We start from the raw sequence: 15,614 nt of genomic DNA, 5'->3' as shown, positions 1-15,614 counted from the left end.
TCAGCCAATAATTATTTCGTGGCAGTAGATGCTGGGATTCAAAAACGTAAAGCTTTATAACACAAATTGTCAATATCACACATCATAATTTATAAAGTAAATATCCTGAAATCAAACTCTAATAAGTTCTCAAGCAGCATTTTTTGCATTTGCCTATCTGTACATTTTGATGATTAGTGATGGAAATACTTTTTCGTTGGTTTGTAGGTGTGCGGTGAAATCGATGTTTACCAACTGTGACAGGGCATCTGCCCTGCACTGGCCGTGAGAGGGTTAAAACCAGCCTAGGGAGGCTGAGCGGCAGGCAGCCAAAGGAGGGGCTGCAGGGGAAACAGCCAAATTAGGGCCCCAGCTGCAGGCAATTAGGGCAGTGGCTGGACCAGCCAATCAGGGCTGCAGACCAGATTGAGGGAGTCTGCTGCAGGGAGCCCTAGGGAGAAGACTGGCTTCCTAGAGGGTTCCTGGCAGGCTGCCAGGATTTACAGGCTCAAAGCCCTGGAAAGAGGGCAAAGGAGCTGGAGCCAGAGGCAGGAACAGAAGTAACTGAGGCTGTGGGGAAGTGGTCCAGGGAATAGAGACAGTGAGCTGGAAGGAAGAGGCAGCAGGAAGCTGCTGTTTGCAAGGTACCTGGGCTGGGGCCCAGAGTAGTGGGTGGGTCTGGGCCTGCCCCCCCACTAGCCGCTGAAGGAGTGGCCTGGCTGTGGACTGTGGCTGGACTCTTGTTCGAGGAGTCCCCTGGAAGGGGGAGAAACCGGATGGTGACACAGCCAGAGGGCTGTGCCACGAAGCAGATGCTGAGAGGAAGGAGCTGTAACAGGTCTGCCGGAGGAGGCAAGGATGGCAGAGCCACTACTCCCCAGGAGTGCACCTGCTGGGACTGAGCTAATTCCCAAAACGCCCAGCAGGAGGCACCAGTGTGGTGAGTGACCCCGTGACACCAACATTTACCCATCTAAATTCTAATCTAATTCTTCCAAGCCCGCTGATGAGGTAAATCAGACTGAAAAGACTCATCATGCTCCATTTAAAAAAAAAATGACTTCACATAAGGGAGAGTTTTAAGAAGAACAGGGCCGGCTCCAAGCGGCAAAAAAAAAAAAAAAAAAAAGCTGATCGTCGGCAGCTCAATCGCGCCGCTTCATTCTTCAGCGACGGGCCCTTCACTCCATCTCTTCCTCTTTGGCGGCACTTTGGCGGCAGCTCAAAGAAGAAGAGAGGGACTGAGGGACCCGCCGCCGAATTCCCGCCGAAGACCCGAAGGTGCCGCCCCGATACCGAACAGAGTGCCGCCTCTTTGTACTGGCCGTCCCAAGCACCTGCTTCCTTCGCTGGTGCCTGGAGCCGGCCCTGAAGAAGAACCTACAATATTGCAGATTTTTTTAAATTAAATTTTAGGAGAAATCTTGAAATATTTTGAAATTTCAAACTTTAAATGTTCAGAGCAAATAGGAAAAAGTTGGATTTTTTTTCACCAAATTTTTCTCCTTCTTTTTCCCAACCAGTGCTAGGCATTATCAATACTGAAACTTCAATCCACTTGTAGCTATCTGAGAGGGGTTTGCTGTTGAGCCAAGATAAAATTAACTAGCAGAACGTCTAAGTCTGCTCCAGTACTTTTCAGCACATAACAAGTATACACAGGATTGAGTATGAGTAGACACTTGCATGTCAAGTGTTGTGTCTGTATACCAACTAGTTAAAATGTAAGACTTTGAAAGGCTTTATACAGATTTTGTTTTCTTGTTTATTCCCAGCTGTGAATTTATTGAACGTTCTTCCTATTTCATGCTATGAAAAGTAAGAAAATGGATTTTATGCTCTTTACCATCAGAAATCTATTCATTAAAGTGTGTCATGATCTTACAATTAGATTCACTCTAGTCTGAAATTAGGGAGTCTATGCTAGACAATAACTGTAACCAGTAATGGTTCTGGCTGTTCTCTAACCTTTGACCCAAGATTGTTCCTTCAAAAAAATAGTTACATTTCTTTTCAATGTTAGTCAAATAGCCTGCGAGATTCTGACTGAGTACTCCAGGAAAAGTGATGAGTGCTCTCAGTTCAGCACCTTTCAGGAGGCATTCACTGCCTTGCAGGTTTGAGCATGGAGACATTGTACTTTTAGAATTGTCACAGTCAGATCAGCCTACTTTTGTCAGACGGACATCAGGTTTAGTTTGATTTCACTGGCAGAGAAAATACATTTGCAAACTTCTTGCTGCATTTGATAGATCAGCATAAACAGAGCCTGATCCTGAAGTCTCTGCTTAGGGAAAACCTCCACTGAACTCTGAATCGATGATTCATGATGTCAGATGGGAGTTTTGCCTGAGTAAAGATTGCAGGATCAGTGCTAAAGTGCACCTGGGCTTTTAAAAGAGAGCGTGAGAACGTAGGCCACAATTCAGCATACATGTAACACTAAGCAAATGTGTCATCCCACTGAAGTCAACTCTCATGGTAAAGTTACACACACACTTAGGTATTTTGATGAAGACAGGCGTGTAGAGATGTACAGTAGCTCCTGGATGCTGTGAGCAGAAACAACTCTTGGTTTAACACAGGGTGTCGTAAATATTGCATCAAAATATTAATAAAGACCAGAGTGATCCAGAATGGCATAAGCCTTAGGCCTGAAATTAAGAGAGATGAAGCAGCATGGAAAGAGAAACATCTTTCTTCATTCTCACATCACCTGTAAAAGGACATGGAAAAAATAGTTACTCTGTGAATCATCTGTTGTGAGATCAGAGGAGTAAATGGGAACATGACACTATTTCAGTCATACTGCATGAAAAGCTATCACAAAGCCAGTAACATTATTGACCATTAGATCCTGGTAAATGTTTTGGCCAAAACTTCTTGTTGGCAAACAATGTAGCTTAAGTGACACCAAAATGTTTCACCAATTCATGTTGGTTACCCCCAAATTGTTCATGCGGAAAAAAGTCAAACAAACAAAACAAAAATCCAAAGAAATCAAAATGTTTCATTTTTGACATTTTTGAAATGAAATGTTCTGAATTTTTTTATTCAGGATTACTTTTAGTTTAGAAATTTCCTTCCATTTTATTTTTTTAAAGTAAAAAGCAACTTGAGATCAAAATGAAATGTTTAATTTGGGTCAACATTTCATTTGACCCAAAACAATTGTTCTTTAACTTTGAATCACTGAGAATTTTGAAAAATGTTGGTTTTGGGTTGTGCCAAAAGGAGTTGTCAGTGAACCGAATCAATTATTCACAGAGCTCTATTTTATGTGGCTGTCTGGGAAATTAGCACCTCTTGAGTTGTGTCAGTTATGTTGGTGTAGGAGATGAGGAAAGCATAGTTTACCGTACCTCTAAATTGTGGTATTTAGCCACGGGATGTGTGTCAGGGCAGTGTGTAAGTTGTTGCAAAGTGGGCACACAAGAAAATGCCACACCTCTTTCATGCAGAGGAGCTGGATCCATGCCAGCTGTGCATAAGTCTCCATGAATGGGACTTTTGGGGCCGGACAGAGGCGGAACCACTGGGGTCACAATAAAATGCTCATGATATCTCCAGTGTACTCATATGAAGTACATAAGGCTTGCAGCCCTATTCCAGTCTAACAGTCAGAATAACAGCCACGCATGGGCTGAACCATTGCCCCATTTTCTGACCACAGATGGAGTAAATTGCACAGCCTTCCACCAACCCATGAAGCGGACTTATGGCTTGATCCTGCAAGATGGTGAGCACCTCTTGTGAGGTGTTGAGTGCCTTGAACTCCCATAGCTGCATTCCATCAATGAGAACTGAGGGAACTCAGTACCTTGCATGACTGGGCTTTTTGGCCTAGTGTGGCGGGGAAGAATTTCACTCCAATTCATTTGGTAAGGAGAAGATGATTTGATTCCCACTCAGCCAATGCAGTGTTGACTGTCATTCTGGTAAGTCTAGTGCTTTAAAAGCATAGCACTGTACACTTCTGGAAAAAAACGAATGCTTCTCTTTTTCTTTTATTTGCACAAAAGTTTGATTTCCAATATTTTTTAAACACGTGACAGCTGCCAAATGTATAAAGGCAGCATCTGTTCACTAGCAGATACTTTGTAGATAATTGGCAATTGCAGAACTTGCATATAAAATGTGTTGTGACAACTTGATGTTTTTTGTTTTTGTGGAAAACAACAACAAAAAATAATCCCAACTCTTAGCAAGAGCAATTTTTATCAAATTTTTTTTTTTTGCTTAACAAAATTAGGAAGTTTCATGATATCTGAGAAGAAATTTGTGAAATGTATCAAACAACTGCAAAAATTCAGGAAAAATGCTTCAAAAAATAAGAAAGTAGTTGAGGAAGCCATCAATGGTAAATTCACAAAATGGAACAATAGGTGAAATTTTGGACTGCAAAATATTTGCATATTTCATAACTTTTAATGTGAATTTTAGTTTTAAATCTGCAAAAAGAACATTCAGAATAGTTCTTAAAGGTAAAGAATACTTTCTGCTAATGGACTAGGGTAAAGTATTCTATCTTTCTGCTGTCTGCAGGTGCAAATGTGTTTTCAACTCTCCTTGTATATCTTCACAGAAATTTTTTGGGCCCAGATACTCAGCTGGTATAAATTAGTGTAGCTTCATTGAAGTAAATGGAGTTGTGCTGATTTACACCAGATGAGGGTTTTTGTGATCTGGTTCCTTATATACTAAATATACACAATGTATTAATTTCTGCTAAATGTTACCTCAGAGGATAAACAGGTATCATCAAAGGACACTTTTGTAGAGGACAGATAGGTATTGGTGACAGTAATGTCTTCTAGTTCAGTGCTGAAGTGATCAGACTCCTTGATGACACTGTAGTTTAGGGCCACACTGTAATTGGCAGGTTTCTCTGACTTTTTCTGCTGGCAATTGCAAAGTTTCTTGAAGGACGCTCTGAATTTCTGGGACATGAGATTGTAAATCACGGGGTTGATGGCACTATTTAGATAAATGCAGATTCTACAAAATAATAGGAACCAATTTTCTTGGAAAGGGTTGGAGAGAAAGGAGTTTACAACAACCAGTGTCCTATAGGGCATCCATAAAAATGCAAACAGGATCACAACCACAGCCAGCATCTTGGTAACCTATGGAAAACACAAAGATATACAGTGAAAAAGTAGAAAATCAGTACTCAGTGCTTTGTAGGGATGTGCATGTAAAATCGGTGTTATATGTTAGTGATGGGCCCAACCTAAAACTCTGTATGTGAAAAACCCTGAATTTGGTGATGTTCTGATCAATGTCTGGCTCTTGGTTAGAATTTTGCAACTTGTCCCTATCTCCTTACCACTATAATGGGTTGAGCCAAATTCATGGATCCAAACTCCCCTGAACTTTCATAAAATATGGATGATTCCTTATGGCTAACATCCATATTATTCAATTAATATTGAACTAATCCCCATTAAACATATTATTTCAGTTCTGAGTCTTTGCAACTACCATAGTTAGAAACAAGTGTCTATCCCTTGGAAAGAAAGGCACTCCCATCCTCCCCTCAATGCTATGGCGCACCTACTTCTAGCACTGATCGTTTGTGACGTATTGTAACTGAAACCAAGCTACCTACTTCAATGACTACTGTTGCATTATAGCAGACCACCAAATTTAATACAAAGAAGTCTGATTTAGATTTGTTTCTAATAAAAACAATTAATTCAGACATAAGTTCTGACCAAATGATTAATACATAATGTTCTGAAACTCTTAATGATTGCCTAAAAATTGCCAGGGAAATTGTGGGTTACCCTTAGAACCTAATAATCTTAGAAAAACTCACTTATTTCACTTAAACAGACAAGGTGGGTGAGGTAATATCTTTTATAGGACCAACTTCTGTTGGCAAAAGAGAGAAGCTTCTGAGCTTACATAGAGCTCTTCCTCAGGTCTAGAAAATGTACTCAGAGGGTATGTCTACACTGCAATAAAACACCCATGCTTTGGGACCCTGGATGGCTCAGCATGAGCCCAAATGTCTACACGGCAATTTTATAGCTCCACAACCCAAGTCCGCTGATGTGGGCCAACAGCGGGTGTTTTATTGAAGTGCAGACATATCCAGGCTGTCACAGCTAAATACAAGGTGAAACAGATTGTAAGCAAAGGAGTTAACACATGTTGCAAAAGACCTTTTAAGGTGAAGTGGGCAGTTAACACCTCACAGTTGTAGGACAAAAAACGGTTAGTAGGTTACTGAGTGTAATGAGCCATAAATTCAGTGCCTTTATTGAATCCATGATTTGTCGTACCTAGCAAAGTTACAAATATAAATTTCCAGGCTCACCTTTTGAAGGTGTTGTGCAGATTTCCTTTGAGGATGAGGACTGAGAGGTCAGATGTGGAGTGATTGTTTTCTGAAAAGTGTTCACCCACAGATAATACGGTGTGTCTGTCATTTAAGATTTTATTACTTAAGTAAGTTTGCTTAAAAAGAAAGGCAATGAAAAACTCTCCCTTGAGGGATCCCCAAAAAATTGAAGTAAAATAAAAAATAAAAGTGAAAAATGAGGACAGTAAAAACAAAACAATGAGTTCTTAATGAAATGAGTCCCACTATTCCGAATGTAGCTAATACAATAACACTGTTGTATATGTACAATATTTAGTGCAATCCACCCCATAATCTCCAAGTTATGCATTTAAAAAAGTCTGAGAAACTTATTAATAGTCAAGGTGAACCTTTTGGTGATGGTGAGTATACTGGAAACATAGAGACACTACCCCATTGATTTCAGTGGGGCATCACAGAGTGTAAATCAGTATAGAATTATGGCCACTGTGTATGCGGGAAGTGGGTAGGGTGGGGACTCTTTCTAGTGAACTAGGAATGTCTTCTTTTAAAGTGCTTCTTTGTATGTTGCCGTCTCTTGTTGAAATAATGCAGTTGCATCTTGCTGACTAATTAATTAATTTTCCCTTTCCTGGCTCATTGATGCTGTTATACTTTATACCCTTTCTCAGGGTAGTTGTGGAAATAAGACAATGGTTCTACAGTTCCTACGACTATACAAGATATTCACAGTATATAATTTCATTGCTCCTAGGGTGGAGATGTAGGCATGCGGGATATGAATTTTTATTGACTCTGCAGGAGGACTGAAAGTTACTTCCATAACTCTCCTACTAACACTAATATTGTGTTTTTAGTTATTTTGTTTTTGTGTCTTTGTTTGTGTCTTTGTTTAAAGCAATAGGATGTATACTTTTCTCGCCCCTTGTAAGCAGATTTTCATTATGTAGAAAATATGCAGTCTCATTGCCTGAGGTATGTTTTCTCCTATCTGGCTAGAAGCCCATATATTCCAGATGTAAATATTTATATATACTTATAAATGTTGTTTTTTTACTTATGAGTATTTGTGATAACGTATCCAATTGAAAGTCTTATAATTTAACTTTTACAGTTTAGGGCACTGCTTTATTTGCCCTTCTCTGGTCACAGGCTTACGATAGTGTTGCAAAATAATCTTGGTCGGCTAAGACAGATTCTTGTTAGACAGAAGGAAAAAGAAGAGCGACAGGAAAGAGAAGAAATAAAGAAGGGAAGGAAACAGACACATCAGAGGGGAGGGAGGCAAAGTCTCCATTCGAGGTTGTGTTTGGGATTCAGACAGAGCTGGTAGAGGCAGTGATGTCATCTGGTTCCCTTTCTCTGGCCTGGTCCGGTCAAGACATCTCTCAGGATTAGGAAGAAGAAGATTCAAGGTCCCAGGAGATGTTGGGGGTGGAAGCCTTGATGGTGAAGCTTGCTTCAGTAGCCAATTTGTCTCTTTAAGGACCCCAAGAGTGAGTGATGGGCAGAATAGCCCATCCTCGTTATTTTGTCTACCATTCAGCCCTGATATCCAATATCCCAATTTTGGTTCACTGATTTTCAGTCTCACGCTGTTCTTGTTTACCAGGCATGAACTTAAAGCAGTCCTTGAATTTTATCAGTTGGCCCTTTTGTTTAGACTATTCAGTCTGTCTCCCTTTTGTACATTTTTCTATCAATATTTATAAGTTCATAAGATGTCACAATATCTTATAATGTCAATGTTTGTTGTTATGGGTTATTGTGACATCTTATGAACTTATACTCACTTTTTATAGTCGAACTCACAATTATGGTAAATTTATAGGCCTAATTATGACAGTTGGCCACAGAATTTCCCAAATTAATTCCAATTTCAGGTCCAATAGCTGTGGTTGAAATAGGGCATGTCTTTTAGAAAAAAAAGTCTAGTATTGATTTAAAAATATACAGTGATGGAGACTATACCACATCGGTAAATTGTTCCAGTGGTTAATTACCCTGACTGTTAAAAATTTGTATCTTATTTCTAGTCTGAATATCTATTTGATTTTACCTTTGTTTGTTGGATTTAAGAGCCCTCTATTATCAAATTTCCATTCCCTGTACTTTTAGCCTCTGATCAAGTGTCCCTTAATCATCTCTTTATTAACCTAAATAGATTGAGCACCTTGACTCTACCTTTAATCATTATCATGGCTCTTCTCTGAAATCGCTCCAATTTATCAACATCCTTCTTGAACTGTGGACATCAAACTGGACACACTATTCCAGCAGTGATTGTACCAGTGCCAAATACTTAGGTAATATAATTACCTCTCTTCTCTTACTCAATATTCCCTTCTTCATCTAGAAGATGCAGATGTCTTTCTTCTAATTTGTTTCTTTTTTTTTTCTTTTGGTGTTGTTTGTGAGACTGAAGCCTCATTCTCAGTTTGCGCCGGAAGCTCGAAAAGCTGCATATTTATCCACAACCTGTGACATCACATTGGATTGCATAGTACTTTGAAGAGTCACAGGGGTGAAATCTTGGTCCCACTGAAGTTAGTAGCTAAATTCCCATTAACTTCAATGGCAAAAGGATTTCACTTTATATATCAAAATATCTGCAAAGACCCATCTTTGATCTTCTGGGCTATCACACATTTGTAGTCATTATATTCATCACAGGGGAACAATATAGTCCCTAAAATACTCCAGGAGGACTTTACATTTTTTTATATTTGCTATTAATGGTTCAGCCTCAAATTCGTGGTTACAATGCTGCATAGCAATAGAAAAAGAAATCAAAAGCTGATGTCTATTTCAGTTCCTTTTCTTGAACACTTGTGTCCGGATGATCACACGATAATGAAATAAATCTCAACACTGAATTTACATTATACTTCTCTCCTTTTATTCTCAGTAAAGCAAATGAGACTTTGAACTATCTGGCTTCAAAAGGCAGATTTGCCAAGACACTCACAGTCTTTTAATCTTCTTGATCTTACTCCATGTCAACTTTACAGTTTTAACTGGATCATCTGGAGTGATTTGGACACTTCTGTTTTCTGACTCACAGTGCCATTTAGTGTGGTAATGAGAACTGATTGGTTTCCTGAAGCAGTAGTGTGCAACGGGATCATTCTGTTCCATTTTCTCCTGCTCAGATTGTGCTTGAGTGCACTTACAGTCTGCATGGCCATCTTACTTCCAAAGTGATATGACTTCACTCTTAGTGACTTGTTCAATTTCTCTGAAAAATTAGTCTATTTAACAGGAGAACTGCAGAACACTAGATAAATAATTGTCATTAAATTCACAGTTTCCATTATCACTGGAACCTTTCTCCAGGCACTAGCTGTGCCCAAATCTTCTCACACCTTATTGCTCACCTAAATGTGGAGTACATTCATTCAGCTGATTAGCTACACTATTTTCTTTTGCCAAGTATTACTGAAACCCCATCTGATATCAACATCATCACCTTCATTAGATACCAGATGAATCTTATAAAATCTATAAAAATCATTGGCGCTAAACCTATGCTTAAAGTTGAGCACATGCTTAAATTCTTTGCTGGATCAGAGTTAGAGTGCTCAGAACCTTGCAGGATTGAGGCCAAACTGTGATTCTGCTCTGAAAAGGGAAAATGTCAAATTTGCACCGTCTTCCACTGCAGATCTCCTCCCTTTATCGAGTGGCATTCCTACATATGCCCCTTCATGCTTTGACCACCATTCCAGAGGACATGCTTCCATGCTGATGACAGGTGTGGACAGACGCACATTCATTTTCATCATCTGACACCAACAGAAAGTTGATTTTCCTTCTTGGTGGTTCAGGTTTTATAGTTTTTGCACTGGAGTGTTGCTCTTTTAAGGCTTCTGACAGCATCTTCCACACCTAGTCCCTTTCAGTTTTTGGAAGGGATTTCAGATTCTTAAACTTTGGGTTGAGAACTGTAGCTATCTTTAGAAATCTCACATTGGTACCTTCTTTGCGTTTTGTCAAATCTGCTGTGAAAGTGTTCTTAAAACAAACAACAGGTGCTGGGTCATCATCCGAGATTGCCATCACACAAAATATATGGCAGAATGCGGGTAAAACCACAAAGCAGGAGACATACAAATCTCCTCCAAGGAGTTCAGTCACAAATTTTATTAACACATTTTTTTTAACAAGAGTCATCACCATGGAATCACGTTCTCTCTCTCTTCAAAGCCTGGAAGGGCATACAAATGTTCAGCATATCTAATGCATAAATGCTTTGCAACACCAGCTACAACAGTGCCATACAAACACCTGTTCTCACTTTCAGGTGACATTGTAAATAAGAAGCGGGCAGGATTATCGCCAATAAATGTAAACAAACTTGTTTCTCTTAGCGATTGGCTGAACAAGAAGTAGGACTGAATGGACTTGTAGGCTCTGAAGCAGGAGTTCTCAAACTGGGGGTCGGGACCCCTCAGGGGGTCACAAGGTTATTACATGGGGGGGTCATGAGCTCTCAGCCTCCACCCCAAACCCCACTTTGCATTCAGCATTTATAATGGTGTTTAAATATATAAAAAAGTGTTTTTAATTTATCAGGGGGGTCACACTCATAGGCTTGCTATTTGAAAGGGGTCACTAGTACAAAAGTTTGAGAACCACTGCTCTAAAGTTTTACATTGTTTTATTTTTGAGTGCAGTTATGTAAAAAAAAATAATTCTATGTTTGTAACTTGCACTTTAACGGTTAAGAGATTGCACTACAGTACTTGTATGAGATGAATTGAAAAAACTATTTCTTTTATTTATTCTTTTTATAGTACAAATCTTTGTAATCAAAAATAATAATATAAAGTGAGCCCTGTACACTTTATATTCTGTGTTGTAATTGAGATCAATATATTTGAACATGTAGAAAACATCCAAAAATATTTAAATAAATGGTATCCTACTATTGTTTAACAGTGAAATTAAAACTGTGATTAATCACAATTTATTTTTTAAATTGAGATAATTTATTTTGAGTTAATTGCTTGAGTTAACTGCAATTAATTGACAGCCCTCCTGAAAATGTGAAATTAATGTGGATTAATTGAAATGTGTTAAATCCCCATATGAATGTTCTCATTCAGCAGTAAAGTGGCCTTATTTTGTGGTATCTTAATCCTCTTTGGATGTGTCCTAAGAGAAGAATTTGGCAAACCATATTAATATAGGAAGATATTTAATAGTTCTATTAAACTGTATTTATAATTGCACTGAAAATTTATCTTAAGCAACTACACAAGAGCAGCAAAAAATGAATGTCTATCAAAGATGGGCTTTACCTAATAGGCAAATGAAAGTGCTCTTCAAATGGAGATACTTTAAAGATGGCCCAAAGAGGAAAAAAACTGGTTTTGTGCCTTTCTCCCTCCTTTGGAATGTATAAAGAAGGCCTGAAAATTTTTCAAAAATAGAAGGGCTTTTTGGCTTCTCTTTACCTTAGAATTATCAGGAATATCAAATCTGGTCTTCTCTAGTTTTGCTGGAGAACTCCTTGGAGGATGCAGAGATGTGACTTGGAGGCTTTCTCCACACTTTTAATTATATGTATTGGAGTGTTAAATCTTTAACAAATATATTTTCTCCCTCCTGTCTGTGAGGCATTTTAGTTAAAAAGGTGTTAACTAAAATGAACACTATTCAATGAGTTTTAAGCCATCGGGGAGAAAAAACAATAGCTTCCCATCTCATATAATTCAGTTTTGCTTGCTTGATATATTTGGTTCTCCAGTCATTCATAGAGTGTTCCTGAAAAAAATGTTAGATTTTCTAATGTAAAAACATTTCAGGCCTTCTTTTTACATCATAAAAAGGGTAAAAAAAAACCCATAACCACCCATGCCAAATAGTCTCCATTCCTGGTTTGTCCCCTCCATTACCACTGGTTCCAGGCATGAAAGAGCATCCAGGATCATCTGGACCAGTATGCAAGCTAAGTGCAGGCAATCCAGGCTGCCTTGTAAATTGTTCCATTGCATTTTCTATCAGCCAGTTTCTATCTTGGGCTAACTCTCATACTCAGGGCCAAAGCAGAGAGCAGGCTGCCTAACTTCACATACTTGTAGTCATTTTTCCTGCTGCTTGCACCCCAAGGATCAATTTCTATTCTGTTGCATCAGTGCAACACCAATAAAGAGAATGAGGCTATACTGATATAAATGAGGATAGAATCTGACCCTTAGAGCTCAATTCTGCCCTCAGTTATGTAGGTGTAACACCCATTGATGTCAGTGGGAGTTTTCCCTTGGTGTGTCTTGGACTTTATTTAGACTGTAAACTCTTTGGGATAGGGACTGTTTTCCCATAGGATTTTGCAGCACTAAGCACATTGTGGATGCTACCATAATATAAATAATATTACAAATAATAATAATAATGCCACCCTACCATGTCTCCTCTCTACATGCAGCACTACTTGCAAACTAGATTTACTGAAAAAGCAGCTACAATAACCCAAGAAGTTGATGGTCTCCATGAAAAGCCCTTTCTCTCTTTATAAAACACAAAATATAGGTTGTATATGCTGTAAATTGTCATTTTAATTTTATAACATGGCAAGAGCCATTGTCTGCAGCGCTAAATAAAAAGACGATTCAATGTTTTGAAAGGATGCTAAGCAATACAAAGCACACATTTACAAGCACATGGATCTATCCTTTGTGCTGATAACTTGAAAATTAGTCAAGAAGGGAAAAATAATATTAACTAATGGATGAAACAAACTCCACCACTTCTCACCCAAATAACCAACCACAAACATATATGTGTGAACAATTACAAGCTACAAAATAAAAGGTAGAAAATGTAGAAAACAAAATGGAAGGAACAGTTTGTATTTGTCTTTACTTGGGAAGTCTAGATCTGTACATGTTTAGTTCTTTGCTAACCAGCTCAATTAACTCGTGGGGTGAATGTCAGTCCCACAGCAAAAAAAACAACAACTAACCTCATTAAATAGCAACAGTCTACACAAAGAACTATGAAAACATGACTCAAAATTCTCATGTTTAGTTGCCTTATCCCTCACCATAAGGATGCAGATGCATTGAGCATTTCAAAAAAGATGACCACTTCAGGTATAATACCTACAGAAATCATGCTACCTGTTGGTTGCTGAAACATCTCTTTTAGTCAGTACTGAGACTCAAAAGCATGAGACTTCTGAAAACAATTTTTATCAAAGCAGGTCAATGTGGAGGAATTGGGTATCTGCATTAATATGAAAATATAAAGCATGATGTGGGCCTGATCCTGAAAGATCAATGGGCATTTAAGGTGCCCTGCACTTTCAGGATTGGGATTTAAAAGTGCTAAATGGTACATGAGAGCTGAGTATTGTATATAATTATGAAGATGATTGGTATGGACACACACCTCTGTGCTATTTTAGCATATATACCAATTTATAATGAATATGATCAAATCTATTAATCAAATGTAAAGCATCAAATACATTCAAAATATTTACCTATTATTAATTATCTGACAGATGGAAATAATAATAGTCGCTAGCATTTGTATAGCATTTTCCATCTACAGATCTTTACAAAAGCAAGTATATATTTATCTCTATGTCATAGAAGGGGAAACTGAGACACATAAAGTAGTAACTTCTCTAGTCACATAGTGACTCATTAACAGAGCAGGAATTAAAACAGGACTCATGACTTCCAGTTTAGTATCCTATATGCAGATCACAAAAATAACTCTTGAATCATAGTGTATTTGTCTGACTTCTTAGTAGGCTGTAATATGGTGAAAAGTAGTTTTTTCTTAACATTTAATTTTGACAGTATCTAGTTGGTTTCATGACATGTTGTAATAAGAGACTTGACTGTAGGAATAGGCAGTCATTTCTAGAGACTGGAATAAATTCAGTTTATTTAATGAAATGCTCTAATCACATGCCCTGAACTGGTAGATTTTGGGCAGTTTTTTTTGTATGCCTTAATCTAAATAAAAGAGAGAAAGCACATTTTAAACATTTTTCATGTATTGTAACCCAATCGCTCTACTTTTTCATTTGTTTTAAAATCTAAAGAGAGTACATGTGTGTGAATATCATATTTAAATACATTTCCTACCTGCCTTCTAGAAGCAATAGTGCTACTGAAACCCCTGTTAGTCATCTTGGAATTCATAGTCTTGTTTTGGTGAGTTGAGTTGTTTTTCTGTGTCTTAGGGTTTTCTTTTGGATCTGAAGGGATGGGATTCAGGAACAATATTCTGGCAATCAGTCCATAGAGGACAGTGGCCAGTATCATTGGCACAACATAAAATATACCAAAGTCCATCATATATATAGGGGAGTAGTAGCTTCTAGACACCTTGTAGCCGCAAGAAACAATGATGGTATCTTTGTAGACAACTGTGTTGAGATCTAGCAGGAAAAACCAGAGGGTACAGTATATGGAGGTGAAAGCCCAGACAAAAATAATGATCTTTTTGGCTCTTGAAAAAGTACATAGGAATTGGGCTTTGATTGGGTGGCAGATGGCAATATATCTCTCAACAGTGAAGGCGGTGATGGAACAAGAAGAAGCATTGATGCCTAGGTATTGGAGATACGTAATGCAGAGACATCCCACGTAGCCATAGACCCAGGATCCATACAGGCTATCGGTGATGTTCGGAAGTCCTGCAGCCACCAGCACCATGAGATCAGCCACAGCCAGACTCACCAGGTAGCAGTTAGTGGGGGTCCTCATGTGTTTGGTCCTGAGGACCACCAGCACCACCATGATATTGCCCACTATGCCTAGTCCACAGATGAGGAGGACCAAGAGAATGGTAACTACTTGGTAGTCAATACTGATCACCTCCTGGCTTGGCAGCAGTCCTGTTTGGTTCTGTTCATCCCCTGTGCTGTTCTCCATCTTCACCAGCTTGAAGCTGCTTCTGCTGGGCAATTGCTGTCAGCACATTTTCTCTTTATCCCCCTGTAAAAAAGTTAAACACAGTGGAGAGTGGATGATGAACAGCCCCATCGCACAGTCTCCATAAGGTTACAGTCCCCACACAAGCCACCTTCACTTCAAGACTCCTAGGCTTTTTGCTTCACAAGTTCAATTACCAGACAGGTAGATCCCTCTTGGATCTTGTTTCATTAGCACAGGATAAAAAGCTGGTTCTTTGTAGCTGTTCTGAGACACTCATGAGAATGAATGCAACTAGAGATCAGAGCTTTCTCTCTCTGCAGAGCAGAGTGAGAGAGGGGGAAAGGGAGGGGGAAGACAGAGATTCCTTTCCCTGCACTGACAGAGATCACCAGCTAGCTAGCACA

At 38.8% G+C, this 15,614-nt stretch overlaps 1 protein-coding gene across 1 annotated transcript; it reads right to left on the bottom strand.

The window, feature by feature from the left end:
- Positions 1-4,674: 4,674 nt before the first annotated feature.
- Positions 4,675-15,407, bottom strand: TRHR (thyrotropin releasing hormone receptor). Its single transcript, XM_034759460.1, has 2 exons — positions 14,416-15,407; positions 4,675-5,105 (listed from the first exon to the last, which is right to left on the bottom strand). Exons 1-2 carry the CDS (start codon positions 15,205-15,207, stop codon positions 4,698-4,700), a joined length of 1,200 nt encoding a protein of 399 aa, XP_034615351.1. The 5' UTR covers positions 15,208-15,407; the 3' UTR covers positions 4,675-4,697.
- Between the last annotated feature and the right edge of the window lie 207 nt (positions 15,408-15,614).

This window comes from Trachemys scripta, chromosome 2, assembly GCF_013100865.1.
Source record: "Trachemys scripta elegans isolate TJP31775 chromosome 2, CAS_Tse_1.0, whole genome shotgun sequence".
Classification (NCBI taxonomy): domain Eukaryota; kingdom Metazoa; phylum Chordata; order Testudines; family Emydidae; genus Trachemys; species Trachemys scripta.
Note: the sequence above shows the minus strand (reverse complement) of the source record. Positions and strands in the feature narration are given on the sequence as shown.

Coding starts and splice junctions, on each gene's coding strand:
- TRHR (XM_034759460.1), bottom strand. CDS start 15,207: ATGGAGAACAGCACAGGGGATGAACAGAACCAAACAGGACTGCTGCCA. Junction 5,106..14,415: donor CTATTGCTTCTAGAAGGCAG/GTAGGAAATGTA, acceptor TGTTTTCCATAG/GTTACCAAGATGCTGGCTGT.